Genomic DNA, 15,914 nt, shown 5'->3' on the forward strand with positions numbered 1-15,914 from the left:
CAAACAGCCCCAAAATTCCCCAGAGGAGCCACAGGCAAACAGCTCAGCTGAGTCTCTGGCCTCTTCCCACACCCGATGCCCACTGGCCCTTGGGGACGGCAGGAGGCGCTGCCGTTAGACCCGCTCCCTCGAGGCCACTGCTCCAGCCAGAAGGGGAGGTCAGACGGCTGCGTAGCCCGTGCCGAACAGACGGGGATAGAGGCCCAGAGAGGTCAGGGGAGAGGCCCGAGGTCACCAGCAGGCAGAATCCAGCGGCCCAAGTGTACCGCTGGCTTGAACAGCATTTTGTCAAGAATTCACATTCACTTCCAACAAGTGAACACTGAGAGAGACCCAGTTAAAACCCAGATTTTGAAAAATGCATTTGAAAACGCATGGGACAGGGCCACGACTGGTAGGAGCTCCCGGGGGCGGGGGTGGGGGTGGGGGTGGGGCTGGTCCTCAGCCCCACCCTCCCCACCCAGCACCCAGCCTCCCTGGGCTTCCCAAGTCACCTGTCACCCACTCCCCGTCAAGGCCGTGATGGGTCCCAGAGCCAGAGGCTGGTGGGTGGCAGGCCGTTTCACGACCCCAGCTCCTCCAGGAGCAAACCCTCTGACAGCCTCACAACGCACAAATAAAAAGCCCGGTGGAAGCGAGGCAGAGAAGCGTGTTCTCTCCAGCTGAAAGGCATTTCACAAAACTGAAGAGACGCTCACATTCCTGAGGCCCAGAACTCTTCCTAGGGGAATTTTTTTCATGAAACTATTTCAAATATGCTTAGAGGGAAAAAAAAAAAAACACCAGAACCCAGAACCCAGACGCCACCATAATGAGTAAATCAGTGCGCCCTCGCGACCAGCTCCAAAACGACCCCGCATCCTGCCCGGAGCGGGCGAGGACGCGGAGGCTGGGACGTTCCCACACGGCTGGCGGGAAGGTCGGCGAGGCAGCTGCGGGACAGAACAGTCCGGCGGCCCCCCCAGTAGCTAAGCGTGGCCTTGCTGAATGAACCAGCAGTTATGGGCCCAGGTGTCCACCCAAGGCAAAGGAAAGCACGCGTCCACACAGAATTCTACACACGCGCGGTCCTGGCAGCATTGCTCAGGATGGCCCAAACCGAGAAAAACCCAAATGTCCATCCAGGGAGCGAGAAAACCTGCCCAACGCACAGGATGGCCTACGATCCGGCCACGAAGGGGAAGAAGCGGTGGCATCAGCGACAGCCTGAAAGAGCCTTGCAGACGTGAGGCCGAGTGCGAGAAGCCAGGCGCAAAAGGTCACCTCGTGCATGCAAGATCCCCTTTATAGGAAGGGTCCGGGACAGGCAAATCCAGAGAGACAGCAAGTAGCTGAGGGACGCCATGGGCTGGGGGAGGGGAGTGACGGCTACCGGGGTGTGTGCGGAGGGAGGGAAATGTAGCAAGGGGTGCATGACTCCCAACACGCTGCTAATCGCCGAATCGCAGCGGTGAGTTTTACGCCATGTGAATTACATCCCCCAAAGGCCATTATTCCAAATAAACAGCAACAAGAAGAAAATCGGGGCTTAAAAAAAATGCCTTCCATAAAGCGAAGAGTCACTCTTTAAAAGACTATTTGGTACATTTCCATGTTCCAATCCTCGCTCTTGCCAGGACTTTTTTTTTTTTTTTTCCAATTTTCTGTTGAGTAGGAAACTGCCTGGATGGGAAAGTCTGGCGAATTTGGGGGACAGATGTTGAGACAAAACCAGGATCCCGGAGCAGACCCCACATCCAGGAGGACTGTCTCCTTCCCCACCTGCTGGTCCCTGGGGAGGGTCACCGCAGTCCCCCCATCCCTGGGACCCAGGCTCCCACTCCCAGAGCCACTCACCCGATGCCTTTGATTGCCTTGATATACAGGCTCAGCTGTAATTTCACGGAGCAGTTCATGGGAATCCCGGTGACCTGTGGGAAGAAGCACAGACAGGGGCCTGGGCTCGCTGGAGCCCCCAGTCCTGCCCCTGAGGGTGGGCACCGGGACCCCCCACTAGCTCCCACCCCCTCCCAGGCAAACACATGCTTCCCAAAGCCCCCTTTCATCCACCACCTATTCCCAGGTATAGTACATTCTGTTCCCTTTTTTTTTTTTTTTTTTGGTTCATTTTCCCCCTTTATTTTTAAAATTTTAATTAATTTATATTTTATTGACATATAACGTATTATTTGTCTCAGGGAAGTACATTCTGTTTTCATCACCCCTGCCCCATCCTCCAAGCTCAACAAAATAGATTTGCATTTGGAAAAAGTCACCCTCCTCACACAACTTTTCCTGTCTCAAACCTAAGGATAGTTTTCCCTCGGGTTTAATTTTCTTTTCCTCGAGAACTTTTTAATCTCCAGATAGGAGGTAGGGACAGGAAACTTCCTTTGTCACAGGAACCTACGTTTGTGGGGTTTTTCTGGATGAGATCATTTTTTTTTTTAATAGTAAGTAAATAGTAGACCAGGACACCCGCATGTAGGACCAAACTCGGGGAGGGAGCTCCAGAAGCGGAAAGGGACAGAGGTTGGAGGTCAGGAGGCCAGAGCTGCCGCCTCTCCGCCAAGGCCTACCTCCTCGTCTGCAAAAGGGACTAATTCTCCCCACTTCCCAGCGTTTCTGTGGCGCCCAATCAGGCACCCAAGATACCCACACTCGGGGCCATCAATTCTCATGTGATTGTCAGGTACATCCGAGGTAAAAGGCCTTATCTTCCGTGATAAGCAGGCCTGGTGGGCCCCAGTGGCCCAGAGGGACAAGGCAAAGGCTGTGCTCCTGAGAAACAGGGGAGACCTTGAACCCCAGAAGCCGGCGGGATGGGAGGGAGTCCACCCGTGTGTGGAGAAGCGATGACACGGCAGGCCCGAGGCTGTCCTCCTCCGAGAGGCCTGCTGGCTGGGCTGGCCGCTGGCTGGGGTCTGGGAACCGGGATTCCGGGAGGGCCCCCCACCAACTCCCTAACTGATAAGCAGGGTTCACTGCGCCTGGATGGTCTGAACAAACAACGTGATTTAGGCCGACCGCCGGCTTTCCTGCGGGGCAGTCTGGGAGTTGGGAAGGCACCAGGCAGAGCGAGCCGGTGGGAGCGGCCCCCAGGGAACACCCAGGGTGCTGAGTCTCTAATGGGCTTCCCTGGGAGATGACACAGCTCACTGCTGGGGGAATTCAGTGGGTCCTGTGTGGCCGCCGTGGGGGAGGGCCCTGTGCCTGACGACCCACCACCCCCAGACCCCGGCTTCACCCCCTGTGCCCTTCTCTTCGCCCACGGAGCTTCATGTCCTGCGTAATCTGCCCCAGCCGGGCTCCCACCTTATGCAGAGCCCTGCGAGTCGCCCCAGCCGGGCTCCCACCTTATGCAGAGCCCTGCGAGTCCCCCCAGCCAATCAGCACACTTGGGGGTGGCCTCAGGGACCCTGACATAACCTGCCACCGCCACCCCCTCTTTCCAGAACAGCCTCTCTAGTCTGGGGTCTCCACCCGGGCCCACTTCCTTCCCCAGGAAATGTGTTTCCGTCCCTCCTTGGCCGGCTCCTCCAGGGCCGTGAGGCCCCTTCGTGGGCAAAACCCCACCCGTCCCCAGCACCCCGCAGAACGAAAACAGGGACCCGTGAGCACAGCCCTCACCACACCCTTCCTGCTCTCAGCGCCGGAAGAGAAGCCTCCAGGACAGCAGCCCCCCCAGGTATCCTGCTCTCGGGGCTAACGCCACCCAGGCAGCAAACGGGTCCCAGGCTCTTCCTCCCCGAAAGTACCCGGATCAGCAGCCAAAACCCAAAAGGCCACTTCCTTTCCCTGCGTGCCTCCAGCTGACCCGAAACAAAAGACGTGGAAGCCAGTTCCTACTGTGGCCGGGACAAGACACCTGCTGGCGTCGTCTGGTCCCCCAATCTTGGCCGCCTGTTCCTCACCACGGGGGGAGGGGACAGAGTGAGAGTCCCCCGTGAGAACAGAGATCGTGTTCCTGCTGGATTCCCCAGAAGCCAGCAGAGAGAGAGAGAGAGAGAGAGAGAACATATTAAGTGAATGAGGGGCGCCCGGGGGGCTCGGTCGGTTGAGTGTCCGACTTGATTTTGGCCCAGGTCATGATCTCAGAGTCATGGGATCGAGCCGCACGCTGGGCGCCCTGCTCACTGGGGAGGCTGCTGGGGAGTCTTTCCCTCTGTCCCTCCTACCTCACTCTCTCTGTCTCAGATAAATAAACAAATCTTAAAAAAAAAAAAAAAAAAAAAAGGGCGCCTGGGTGGCTCAGTCAGTTAAGTGCCTGCCTTCGGCTCAGGTCATGATCTCAGGGTCCTGGGATCGAGCCCCGCATCGGGCTCTCTGCTCAGCAGGGAGCCTGCTTCCCCCAACCCGCCTGCCTGCCTCTCTGCCTACTTGGGATCTCTGTCAAATAAATAAATAAATAAATAGAATGTTTTAAAATTAATGAATTAACTAATTATTAAAATGAACTAAAAGAGAAGAAAATAGACAACCACGATAGTTTTATAACAAGAAACTCTCGGGGTGCCTGAGGGGCTTAGTTGTTAAGCATCTGCCTTCTCCCAGGATCCTGCTCGGCAGGAGGCCTGCGTCTCCCTCTCCCACTCCCCCTGCTTGTGTTCCCTCTCTCACTGTGTCTCTCTCTGTCAAATAAATAAAATTTAAAAAAAAACAAAAAATTTTTAAAAACCCTCTTAAAAACTGGTCAACAGGTGAAGACAACACAGAGAAGCCATACCATTTCTAGCGAGAAAGAACAAACTTAATATGACTTATTAATATTAATTACCATCAATTTAATTAATTAGTAGGAACCTCATTAAAACTCACCAGATATTCGCACAGGACACGGGGATGGGGGCATCAGAAGGCCCAAGTCTGAATTCAGCTTCGTCCCTTACTTACGCTCGGTCATTTATCAGACCCGCACCGACTGAGATGCTAGTGGGTCTGCTAACTGCTAAAATCCAAGCAACACGACAAGACAGGACGGACCTCTCCTCGGTGCACCAACGATCCCATTACGAGCTGTATCACGTGACCTCTCTGGACCGCAGCCTCCCCATCTGTACGACAGGAGGAGCAGGGCTCGCCCCCCAGATCACTGTGAGTGTGTACTGAGTTGGCGCATGTCGAAGCATCTAGCTCGGGGCGGCACCAGAATGAGTGTACAAGCAGCATCTGCCGGACGTGAAGTGTGTGCGGTCACCGCTGGCTTAACCAGCGTGTGTTTTTAGTGAACAGCAGGGGGGGAGTGCCAGGGGCCAGTGGGGTCGAGTCAGGAGCTCAGAAAATCTGAGCACACAGAAAAATGACGTGGAACGTCGAAGAGCTCTGAAAAAGGCCTGCGGGCAAGACCAGGAGTGTCCACTCCGGCCACCGAAACCGCAGGATTGTTTAATCAACAGCAAAAGTCACTAGTCCAAACAGGCACATTTTACAGTAGCAGAGATAGGGAGATAAGACAACCGGGTAAAGACAGGCCCATGGGGGGACCACATGCGTGGGCCTGCCCCCTTCTTGGCTGCCACCTGCAGAAAGCGTGTCTCAGAGGACAAATTCCCCAGGACCCGATTCATCTGCGAGATATCCCAGGCTCTTGTCGGGACCTAGAGAGCTTTATGATACGCTGGCACAGCCAGAGGACTCCTCTGGCTAATTTGCAGACTGATAATTCTAATTAATTTACTATCCTATGATCCTTTGATAAAGACAATTCCCTTGGGAAGAGATAATGAACCCCTTGAACTATGGAGTCTGAGCAAAGTAGGCACCTCTGATGGCTTGATACTCTACAAGTTGTCAATGCCAAGGAAAGCCAGGCCTCCCACCACCCCCACTGTGGAACAGCTCAGTGCCTGGCAGGGGTGGGGAGCAGAGAAGGGGGCCAAGGAGGCACCAGTGGGACATACCCCCCCCCACAGGTTGACAGGCACAGGCTCACCGGGTGGACATCCAGGAATAAGGAATGCTCCTCCTGGTTGGGATGGAGGCCCAGCACTGCCTCGGCCAGCACCGGGTCGGCGTTGTAGAAGTGAGGGTGTGAGAGAAACAAGGGTGCGTCTAGAAGGCAGAGAAGGGAAAAGGGGGTCATCAGACAATGGAGAGCATCGGCACATCCAGAGGCCTGCGTCCTGCCAGGGCCTGGGGAGGCACAGGCGCCGGAACCCAGCCACTGCTGAATTCCCAGATGATGACGAGATGCCAACGACAATAACTAGACAGAGAGAACTCTTTCCTCAGTCCGTAAATGTTTACCAAGTGCCCGAGAGACGCCACGCACTGGGAAGGGACGAGCTCTGTGCCGGCAGGAGTGGTTGTGTGAGAGCTGTCGATTCGGGTGGCGGAGACCACAGGAAGGAAGGGAGGTTGGTTCAACCACGCCAGGCAGGGAAGGCCAGGGAAGGGCATTCCAGGTGGAAGGCTGGGCAGAGGCAAAGGCAGGGAGACAGGGAAATGCACCGTGCACGTGGGACAGACAGTACGTGGAGGCGAATTATGGGAGTCGAGGATTAAAAGGTAAGTCGAGGCCAGCTTTGAACTTGGGCAGGGAAGGGGCATCTCGATCGCGAAGCCAGGCAGCCCAGACCATCTCCTGCAGGCAAGGCGGCAGCTGTCAGAGACGCTGAGGCGTGCGTGCCTGCGGCCGGGTCTCCCTATCATCCCCGGGAAGGGAGAAGACACACCTGCTTTGCTCCTTCTCTCCCAGCAGCCGCTCTGTGGGACGGACGCCAGCGAGTGTGACAGGGGCTGACTCGGGCCCCTCTGTGTGAGAAATTCACACCCAGAAATGTGAGGCCGAACCTCTCCATCAACTGACCGAGTAAGGCAAACGCCAGCTATCCTCACGTGCTCAGGACCACGGACAACAGGCCTGATGGACAACGAGTTAATAAGGAAAAGAATCAGCCTCTCTCAAAAACCCATGAGGACCCAGAACAGGCAAACCCTAGAGACTGCACAGTGTGCTAGCCAGTGGCTAGGGGACAGGCAATGGGGAATGACTGCCGACAGGTGTGGGTCTCCTTCTGGAAGGGTCAGAATGTTCCAGAACCAGGCAGGGACAGTAGGTGCACAATATTGTCCATGCACTAAAGGCCACTGAACTATACATTTTAAAATGCTTAATTTGGGGCGCCTGGGTGGCTCAGTGGGTTGCGCCTCTGCCTTCGGCTCAGGTCATGATCCCGGAGTCCTGGGATCGAGTCCCGCATCAGGCTCTCTGCTCAGCGGGGAGCCTGCTTCCTCCTCTCTCTCTGCCTGCTACTCTGCCTACTTGGGATCTCTCTGTCAAATAAATAAATAAAATCTTTTAAAAAATAAAATAAAATAAAATGTTTAATTCTATGTCATGTGAACTGTACCTCAAAACAACAACAACAGAAAGAAAAATGACAACAAAACTCACGAGGTCTCCTTCCCGAAAACCAACAGTGTGTCCGCCACCTGCCAGGTGACCAGGATCCGTGTTATGTTTCTGGAAGCCTCAAATCTAGGTTCTTTCTACTTTTCTTAGCAAGACCAAGCATTGGTTTAAAATAAAAGCTGGGATTTTGCTGCCGCCTGATTTCATCTTTCCTGGAGGACTTTAACACCCATTGCCTTTTTCATGACATTGATTCATTCAGCCAAGTACCTCTTCAGTTTTGCCACACCTGGGTCCCCCTGCGTGATTCTCCAATGTGCTGCTCAGATCCAAATGCCATCACTTTATTTAAACAGTGATATTTTAGAGTCGAACTTTCTATCCAAGCCATAACTGGCAAACACTTGCCCCAACAAGACAGTGAATATAGAAATAAATACAACAGAAACCACGAAGGTTGAATATTCTAACTAGATACCATTGCCCACACGGGGCTTTGAGCACTCTTTTCAGTTAAAAGGAAAGACAGGGGTGCCGGGCTGGCTCAGTCGGGGGGGCGTGCAAGTCTTGATCTCAGAGCTGTAGGTTCGAGCCCCACGTTGGGTGTACAGATTACTTAAAAATCTTTTGGAATGTCTGGATGGTTCAGTCAGATAAGCTCAGGTCATGATCCCAGGGTCATGATCCCAGGGTCCTGGGATCGAGCCCCATGTCAGGCTCCCTGCTGAGAGGGAAGCCTGCTTCTCCCTCTTACCCTCTCCCTGCTTGTGTTCCCTCTCTCTCTCTGACAAAAAAATAAATAAAATCTTTCAAAAATATAAATAGGGGCGCCTGGGTGGCCCAGTCGTTAAGCGTCTGCCTTCGGCTCAGGTCATGATCTCAGGGTCCTGAGATCAAGTCCTACGTCGGGCTCCCTGCTCAGCGGGGAGCTTGCTTCTCCGTCTGCCTGCTGCTCCGCCTGCTTGTGCACACACACTCTCTCTCTAGTTAACAAATAAATAAATGAAATATTTTAAATACACACACACACACATATCAATTTAAAAAATAAAAATCTTTTAAAAAGATAGATGGGTGCTGAAAAGGCCTCTTAGCGCCAACAAAGACTCTCTCCTGGGGGTGACTGGAAAAAGGGCAACACGAAAGGAAAACAGAAGCCCTCTCTCCCCAGTCAGTCCGTGTCATTTAAAGGCACCTCCTTGCACCTTTGAGGCTACCCTGAACAGCCCAGGGACAAGGCCCTTCAATTTGGAAAAGCTCCTTCCCATCCTCCCACCTCCGATATGAAAAAGGACCACCAGAAGGAACACGAGGCCCCCCATGTTCACGGAGACCCTCAGTAAAGGCGGTGGTCACCACATTGGGCCCTGGAAGGTGGCGCACCTCCAAGGAGCCCCAGCGTGCCTCCAAGGTCAGAGGCAGCCGCAGTGGGTCAGACCAATGTCCATCCCCTTGACCCTTGCTTCAGACAGTGAGCACGCTCGTCGCTTGTTCTTTTAACGGCAAGCACCCGTGCATGCGTTCCTCTCTGTTTTATGTCAAAACCGCATGAGCAATAAGTGGTCATTCATTTATAGCTTTACGGCACGCCCAACCAGACCTAACTGCCCAGGGTCACCACAGATTACAGCGAAGAGGTCTGTCGAGCTACTCTGAGGGCCCTGAGCAGCAGGGAAGTGTGAGGGGCGAGAGTCCTCCGGGCCCAAGAAACCTCCAAGGCCTTACAAGGGAAATGTATGGCATTCCTTATCTTCAGACGGAAGGTCACAGACATGCAGACCCAGGGGCCCTGAAGGACATGGACGGGAACGTTCCAGCAGCACGAGGCTCATGGTCAAAACACAGAAACCCGGCTGCCCTTGAGGGCAGGAGAGGTAAGGAGACTAGGGGAGCGCCCACGCAGGCACGCCACGCGGCAGCGAAAGGGTGCCCAGGACAGCCCCAGCGCCGGCGGACCTCACCAATGACACAACGGGTGCAAGAGGCCAGAGAGAACCCAGGAGCACACGCTACGATTCTTCTCACGTAAAGGCCAAAGGCAGGCAAAGCTGTGCTGCTGGACATGAGGCCAGGGCCTGAGAGGGGTCTTGGGGGTGTCTGTCAAGACCTGCGTCGGGCCCAGCATTCAGTGCAGAGTCTGCTCCTAACTCGCTCCCCCTCCCTCTGCCCCTCCCCTCCCTGCTCCTTTTATTTATTTTTTAAAAGACTTCATTTATTTATTTATTTGACAGACAGAGATCACAAGTAGGCAGAGAGGCAGGCAGAGAGAGGGGGAGGCAGGCTCCCTGGTGAGCAGAGAGCCCGATGCGGGGCTGGATCCCAGGACCTTAGGATCATGACCTGAGCCAAAGGCAGAGGCTTTAACCCACTGAGCACCCCAGGCGCCCCTCCCTGCTCCTTTTAAAATAGATAAATCTTTAGAAAATAAATAAAAATAAAATTCCCTCGCACTTTTGAAGTTATTTTGGCAGATGTGCTACGGTGAGGCGGTGTAAGCCTCCTCCCCGGCCCTCTGAAGTGGATGGACATTGGGCCCGCCTGGCACCCACCCCTCCTTCCCGATCCCACAGGATCCCACACCCTCACCTGCTGGGCAAGAGCTGGTCCCGCCCATGGAATCAGGGGCGGGGCATGATGCGGCCTAGCCAATCAGCATCGCCCTGGGCCACGGTGATTGGCTCACAGGACGCAAGGCAGACCAATCAGAGTGAACGTGGGGCACCTGCTGGAGTGAGGGGGTCCCAGGTGGGCCCTTCCTGGCAGGAGCCTTTGGAGGCAAAGGGGGGAGCCCCAAGCCAGAGGTGAGAGCCTGCCTGGCAGCGGAGCCAGCCCGGAAGAAAACCGAGTTGCCACCAGGCGTGAAAGGGAGCTTCCCCCAAGAGCTGAGCTCCGGAGCTGTGCCGAATGCAAGAATCTTTTCTGGAATTCTGCGGCACACAAACCATGAGATGCCCTTTCTGGCGCAGGCGGCCGCGGCTCTTGTCACCTGCCCCACAACCGCGGCACACAGCCAGGCAGGGTCTCCGCGCTGTCACCCCATCCCGCAAGCAGAAATTCCCAGAGACCCCAGGGACAGGAGAATTAAACAGGGCAAGGCCAGGTGGGTCACACAAGGAGGTGACAGGGAGGGCACCTCCAGGCCCCAGCTCCAGACCCTTCACCTACAGAGCACCCCATTCTGCCTGAACTTAGGGAGGCGTCCAGCCTGACAGTCTGTCCCCCCAACCCTGCTGCAAACTACAGCTGGACATCTCCAGCCAGATATGTAGCCAAAGAGGTCCCCAGAAGGTGAGACCCGGTCGAATGAGCAGTGGCTTCTCGTCCTACCAACTGTGTGACCTTGGGCACGTCCCAGCCTTCAGCCTCAACTTCCTAAGGGCAGGGTACACCCACACGTCCATACATTCAAATACTACATACAGGGCACAATTGTAGCAGCTGAGGACAGCACCCTGCCAACATTTACAGCCTGGGGGAGGACACGGATGATAAATTACCCAAACAGAATACACAGTCAGTGATTTCAGGGAGTGATGGACACCAAGAACATAAGACAGGGGAAATGACAGAGAGCAGCTGGCAGGGGCAAGAAGGGGCTGGAGTGGGGAAAGAGGGACAATGTTAGCATGGGAAATCAGAGTAGGCCTCCTGGAGGAGGTGGCCTCTAAATAGATCAAAAGGAGGGGAGGGAATGACCCACACAGATCCACATGGATAGCTGGGGAAAGAACTCTCAAGGTAGGAGGAATGGTTGATGCAAAGGCCCCGAGGTGGGACCAAACCTGATGTACTCTAGAAATAGGGAGCAGGCCATGGGGCTGAAAACTAGTTAGTGGGAGAAGTATAGAAAGAAATGGTATTGAAGAGGCTGGCTCAGGCCAGATCCTGCAGAGTGCTGAGACCATCGTCATAGCTTCACTGTATGGGCATGGGGTTGCACCGAGCAGACAGCCTGTTCCCAGTGAAGCAAAGACCTTTCTACCCCAATGAAGATGCTCTCCTTCTGCGCAGGCCATCCCACTCAGAAGTCTCTGGGCCCACGCGATGCTGATCATCAGAAATGGGGCCAGTGTGACTAAGGCGCTGCCTTTTAACTGGGTGATATTCAAACCAATTTAAATACGCCAGTGAGGGGTGCCTGGGTGGCTCAGTGGGTTAAGGCCTCTGCCTTCGGCTCGGGTCATGATCCCAGGGTCCAGGGATCAAGCCCCACATCAGGCTCTCTGCTCAGCAGGGAGCCTGCTTCCTCCTCTCTCTCTCTACCTGCCTCTCTGCCTACTTGTGATCTCTCTCTCTTTCTCTGTCAAATAAATAAATAATCTTTTTTAAAAATTAAAAATTACAAAAATAAATAAATAAATAAAATAGGGAACGGGGGCGCCTAGATGGCTCAGTGGGTTTAAAGCCTCTGCCTTTGGCTCAGGTCATGATCCCAGGATCCTGGGATCAAATCTCGCATCAGGCTCCCTGCTCAGTGGAAAGCCTGCCTCGCCCTCTCCCTCTCCCCCTGCTTGTGTTCCCTCTCTCGCCGTGTCTCTCTCTGTCAAATACATGAATAAAAATCTTTAGCAATAAAAGAAAAGTAAATAAGAAAACAGGGAGCACGGCCTGGATTATCCTGGCATGGGGACCTGGTGGGGGGTGCGGGACGGGGGTAGTCTCCGGGGTCTTGAAACTAGAAGAGGGAACAGGAGAGATGAGGCCAGAAGGTGGGATCGGAGAGATGGGGTGTTGCTGATGGTGAGGACAGGAGCCTCGGCATTCTGGCGGCCTCTGAAGGGCAAACACAAGGATCGCCCCTCGAGCCTCCAGAGAGGAGCACAGCCCGCTGACACCCGGCCGGAGGCCTGTGTGGGACTTCAGAACTGTTTAAGAGGATGCGTTCACATCGCTAAGCCACTGAGGATGTGGGCCTTCCTGACGACCGCAACTGACCTACACGGCATTATTTTCTTCATTTCAGATTCTCTCTGCTGCCTCCTCTCCGGCCTAATGGGATTATGAAGAGTAAAGAGGCCAGAGATTCTGCAGACCAGGCAGGGACAGATCCAGACCAGGCAGGGACAGATCCCAGCGCGCCCACCTGACCCCTCCCACCGGAGACGGCACGTACTGAATCTGCAGGTGCTGATGTTCTGAATTCCGGACTCCAGGCACGGGCAGAAGCCCTCGTTGGGCGCGTAGACAGAGCCGTTGGCAAACAGGGTGCTGGGGGCCACGAAGCGATAGGTGGGGATGCCTTCAAACATCCCCGACTCCTTGTAGACCAGGTTCATGGACCTGCGGGAGGCAGACGGGGGAGGGGGAGCATGACACCCGGAACGTGGTGGCCGGACCGGTCCTGCTGAATGTGACCCCAGCTGAGCCGCTTCTCCCCACAGGCACCGCCGCCCTCCCGGCCCCCCAGGGGGAGCTGCAGCTACCGTCTCTCTCCCTGGGAACTACAACAGCCTCCTCATGGCTCTTCCTGCCTCCCGGCCCACGCCCATCTGTTCTCCCCAAGCAGACGGTGCTTCAAAACGAGAACAGAGTATGTCACTTAAAACTGCAACTGCCTCCAGTGTCGTCTGGGACAAGACCCGTCATCCTCGCCACAGCCCCACAGCTTCCGTGAGGACCGGCCTCTGCTTGCCCTTTGTTGCACGCTATGGGCATCCTGGCAACTGCTCAGGCACACTCCCGCCTGCCCCTGGGCCTTTGTATGTGCTGCGCCCTCCACGTTCACACATCAGACTGCCATTCTTCACGATGAGGGGTGACTCCGCGGTCACTTCACCTGAGGCAGTGGCGGCATGCTCCCCCACCCGATTCACCCAGCTGTGTTTCTCAAAGATACATGGAAACTTGAACTTGGACTGTGGATTACAACGGTGCCGCCCTCCCCCCCCCCCCCCACTGTCACACAGGGCTCCAGAGCCCTTGGAAGGGGGCGTGTGCGGGTGGGATGCACTATCAGTGCAGAATAAATTCCAGATTTCTACACTGGATAGGAAAAAAAAAAAATGTGAAACTTCTCAGTAACACAGGACACCGTTTACACACCGAAACGGTAACATTTTGGATACAATGGGTCAGGTAAAACCTGTCATTAAAATTAATGTCACCTACTTCTTGTTCCTTTTTTTTTTAACACAGCCACTCGAAAATTTAAGATTGCAGACGGGGATGGGCACCACGTTGGGAGTGGACAGCACCGGCCCAGACATAGCCCTATGCAGCCAGAGAGGGTAACGTGATTACGCAAGAGAACGTCCTTGTTTCCAGAAAACACCCGCTTAAGTATGGAGACCGCCAGCTATCATCAGGCAGTCTGGGGACAGGGCACCTGGGGCCAAAAAGGAAACAAGTCCCCAAACCAAGGGGAATGGCACACTCTTGCTACCCTTCTCTGGGTCGAAATGTCTAATTCTAAAAAGTGAACATACGCCCCGCACGGGCACTTCAGGTTCCCTGACGCTGGCCTGCACGTGCGCCTGTGTGAGTCTCCCCCTGCCCCAGCCAGCCGCCACGGAGGTCTGCCAGGAAGGCAGAGTGGAGCTCACATTTGTGAATCCCCAAGTAAAAGATTTTTCCAGAGTGGCCCTAATGGAGCCGAGGGCCGGGCAATACCTAGAGGCGGGTTCTAGGGTCCACCATCTAGTCTCCCCTGCCCTGGGGCCCCTGGAATCCGTCAGCCCCAAGCAAGCTTCTGAGGCCACACTCTGGTCCTGCAAGTGTCGCAGGAGAGACATCGAGATCTTTCAGCATCCGGGTGGACATGAGGGCAGCTGGACAGATGCCCCAGAGGGCCCAGGTCTGCCTGATCCCCAGCAACCCCCGCGACCCGGTGGTTTCTTGCCCGCCACCACCGCCGCCACCACGCAAAGCCCCGCGCTGCCAGGGGCCTCTCTGGGTCTTGCCAAAGCAGCACGAGCGGTTTGGCTCTTCATGGCGCAACTGAGGACAATTCAGGACAGTGCCGAGGGCCAACAAATACACAAAGAGCCAAACCGCTTCCCAAGGGCACGCCAAAAGCCGCTTGATTAGGCTCTGAGCGTCCACAGAGCTGATTTCCGCTGCCGGGAGGTCCCAGAAGGCCCCGGAACGTCCCAGCCATTACCGGCAAGCCTCGGGGCTGTAGAATTGCAGCGAGGTTTCCGGAGTCATGAAGGGCGCCCACATCTGTCCCGAGGTCCCGTTGATCATGTTGCACTGGTCAGAACGCCAGAAGCTGACCTGCGGGGAAGCGAGGAGACCCGGCCCCTCAGTTCAGCCACGGCTCTCAGAAGCGCGCTCTCGGGCACTGCACGCCCGACCTGGGGCACAGCTGAACAGCGAGCCAGGGATGTCGCAGGGTCTCCGCTGGGAACGGTTACTGCCGGCTGCAAACGGGGGCCTGGCCCCTCTGAGCACGGATGCGGGTGTCCCTGGACCCCAGAGCCCAGGTCTTGGCAGCGGTCACCGTGGTGAGCGCCAAGGACATGCGAGCGGCCCCGCGCACCTGCTCGCTCCCGGGCACACTTAACGAGAAAAAGCAATAAAGGTGGAAAACGCAGGTGCAGAACGATGTACGTAATATGATTTCATCGTGTTCAAAGAAGCAGCAAACCCACCACTGCACACACATGGGCGTGGAATGGGCCGAAGTGGCCAGGAAGGTCATGCTCGATATCGTGCACTGTGGGTGCCTCTCTGCTCCAGGGAGCAGCAGGGCCGGGCTGGGAGGAGGTGCAAAGGGCACTTGAGATGTGTCCCTATTGTTTTTTTATGTGAATGTCTTCCTGTGATTCTCGGGTGTTTTGTTTTTGTTTTTACTCAGCAGTATCTTTCAACGCCGTGGGTGGTTATATCATCAGTGTCGTATTTTTGAAGTGTTTTCATAAATTAAAGAACAAAAGGAAAGAAATAACTCACTTCCTGGTATACACTAGGCACCAAATAAGTCGAGTTTCCATTCCCCACCCATCCAACGGGAGCCAAGAGCTAGTTGAGCCCTAAGCACAGGCAGAATCCCCGACTCCGAGGGCTTCTCCATCACAGATGTGACCACCTTCCTGAGTTGCAACAGGGACAAGGGGCGCAGTGCAGGTGACCAGCCGGGTGACCCACCCCCGCTGCTCCCGCGTGGCCCCAGAGAGGAGGGCCATCACCCTTGCCCTCACCTTGCTTAGTCCGTTCCACTTGTCCACGAGGTGGATCCTGCTGAAGTCTTTGACCCCCGTGAACACGGTGAAGAGCCCTGAATTGGAGTTGTTGAGCTGTGAACGGCAACACAGACCAGCATGTTTAAGCCTCAGGACAGGGGCAAAGGCCCTGGGGCCTGGCCCTCAAGCCCATCCATTTGGAGGCCATTTTCCGTTTCACCCAGAGCACAGGGGCCTCGATAACATGTTCACTGCTGAATCCCCAGTGCCTGGGGACCAAGAGGAGGAGGGCTTTCTAGAAGGGAGACTCCCTGGGTGGCAGCGTCCCTCCTAGGAAGCATCCCACCTTCCCTTCCTGACTCAAGGAGAGTCGGCTTCTCCTCCCAGATGATAGCAGAATGACTCCCTCCCTGCAACTAAAAATGAAGTATGGCCATGTGACCTCTCCAATCAAGGAA

General features: G+C 55.2%; 1 protein-coding gene across 4 annotated transcripts in view; it reads right to left on the reverse strand.

Moving 5' to 3' along the window:
• Nucleotides 1–15,914, reverse strand: part of SCARB1 (scavenger receptor class B member 1) — a 71,765-nt gene that overhangs the window by 9,437 nt on the left and 46,414 nt on the right. For all 4 annotated transcript variants that reach the window (XM_032309411.1, XM_032309409.1, XM_032309410.1 and 1 more), the window contains exons 5-9: nucleotides 15,475–15,570; nucleotides 14,433–14,548; nucleotides 12,447–12,613; nucleotides 5,912–6,030; nucleotides 1,837–1,910 (exon numbers count right to left, since the gene is read on the reverse strand). In XM_032309411.1, the coding sequence (XP_032165302.1) occupies nucleotides 1,837–1,910; nucleotides 5,912–6,030; nucleotides 12,447–12,613; nucleotides 14,433–14,548; nucleotides 15,475–15,570 (572 nt within the window). The remainder of the gene's footprint in view (nucleotides 1–1,836; nucleotides 1,911–5,911; nucleotides 6,031–12,446; nucleotides 12,614–14,432; nucleotides 14,549–15,474; nucleotides 15,571–15,914) is intronic.

Source organism: Mustela erminea, chromosome 13 (genome assembly GCF_009829155.1).
Source record: "Mustela erminea isolate mMusErm1 chromosome 13, mMusErm1.Pri, whole genome shotgun sequence".
In the NCBI taxonomy this organism is placed as follows: Eukaryota; Metazoa; Chordata; class Mammalia; order Carnivora; family Mustelidae; genus Mustela; species Mustela erminea.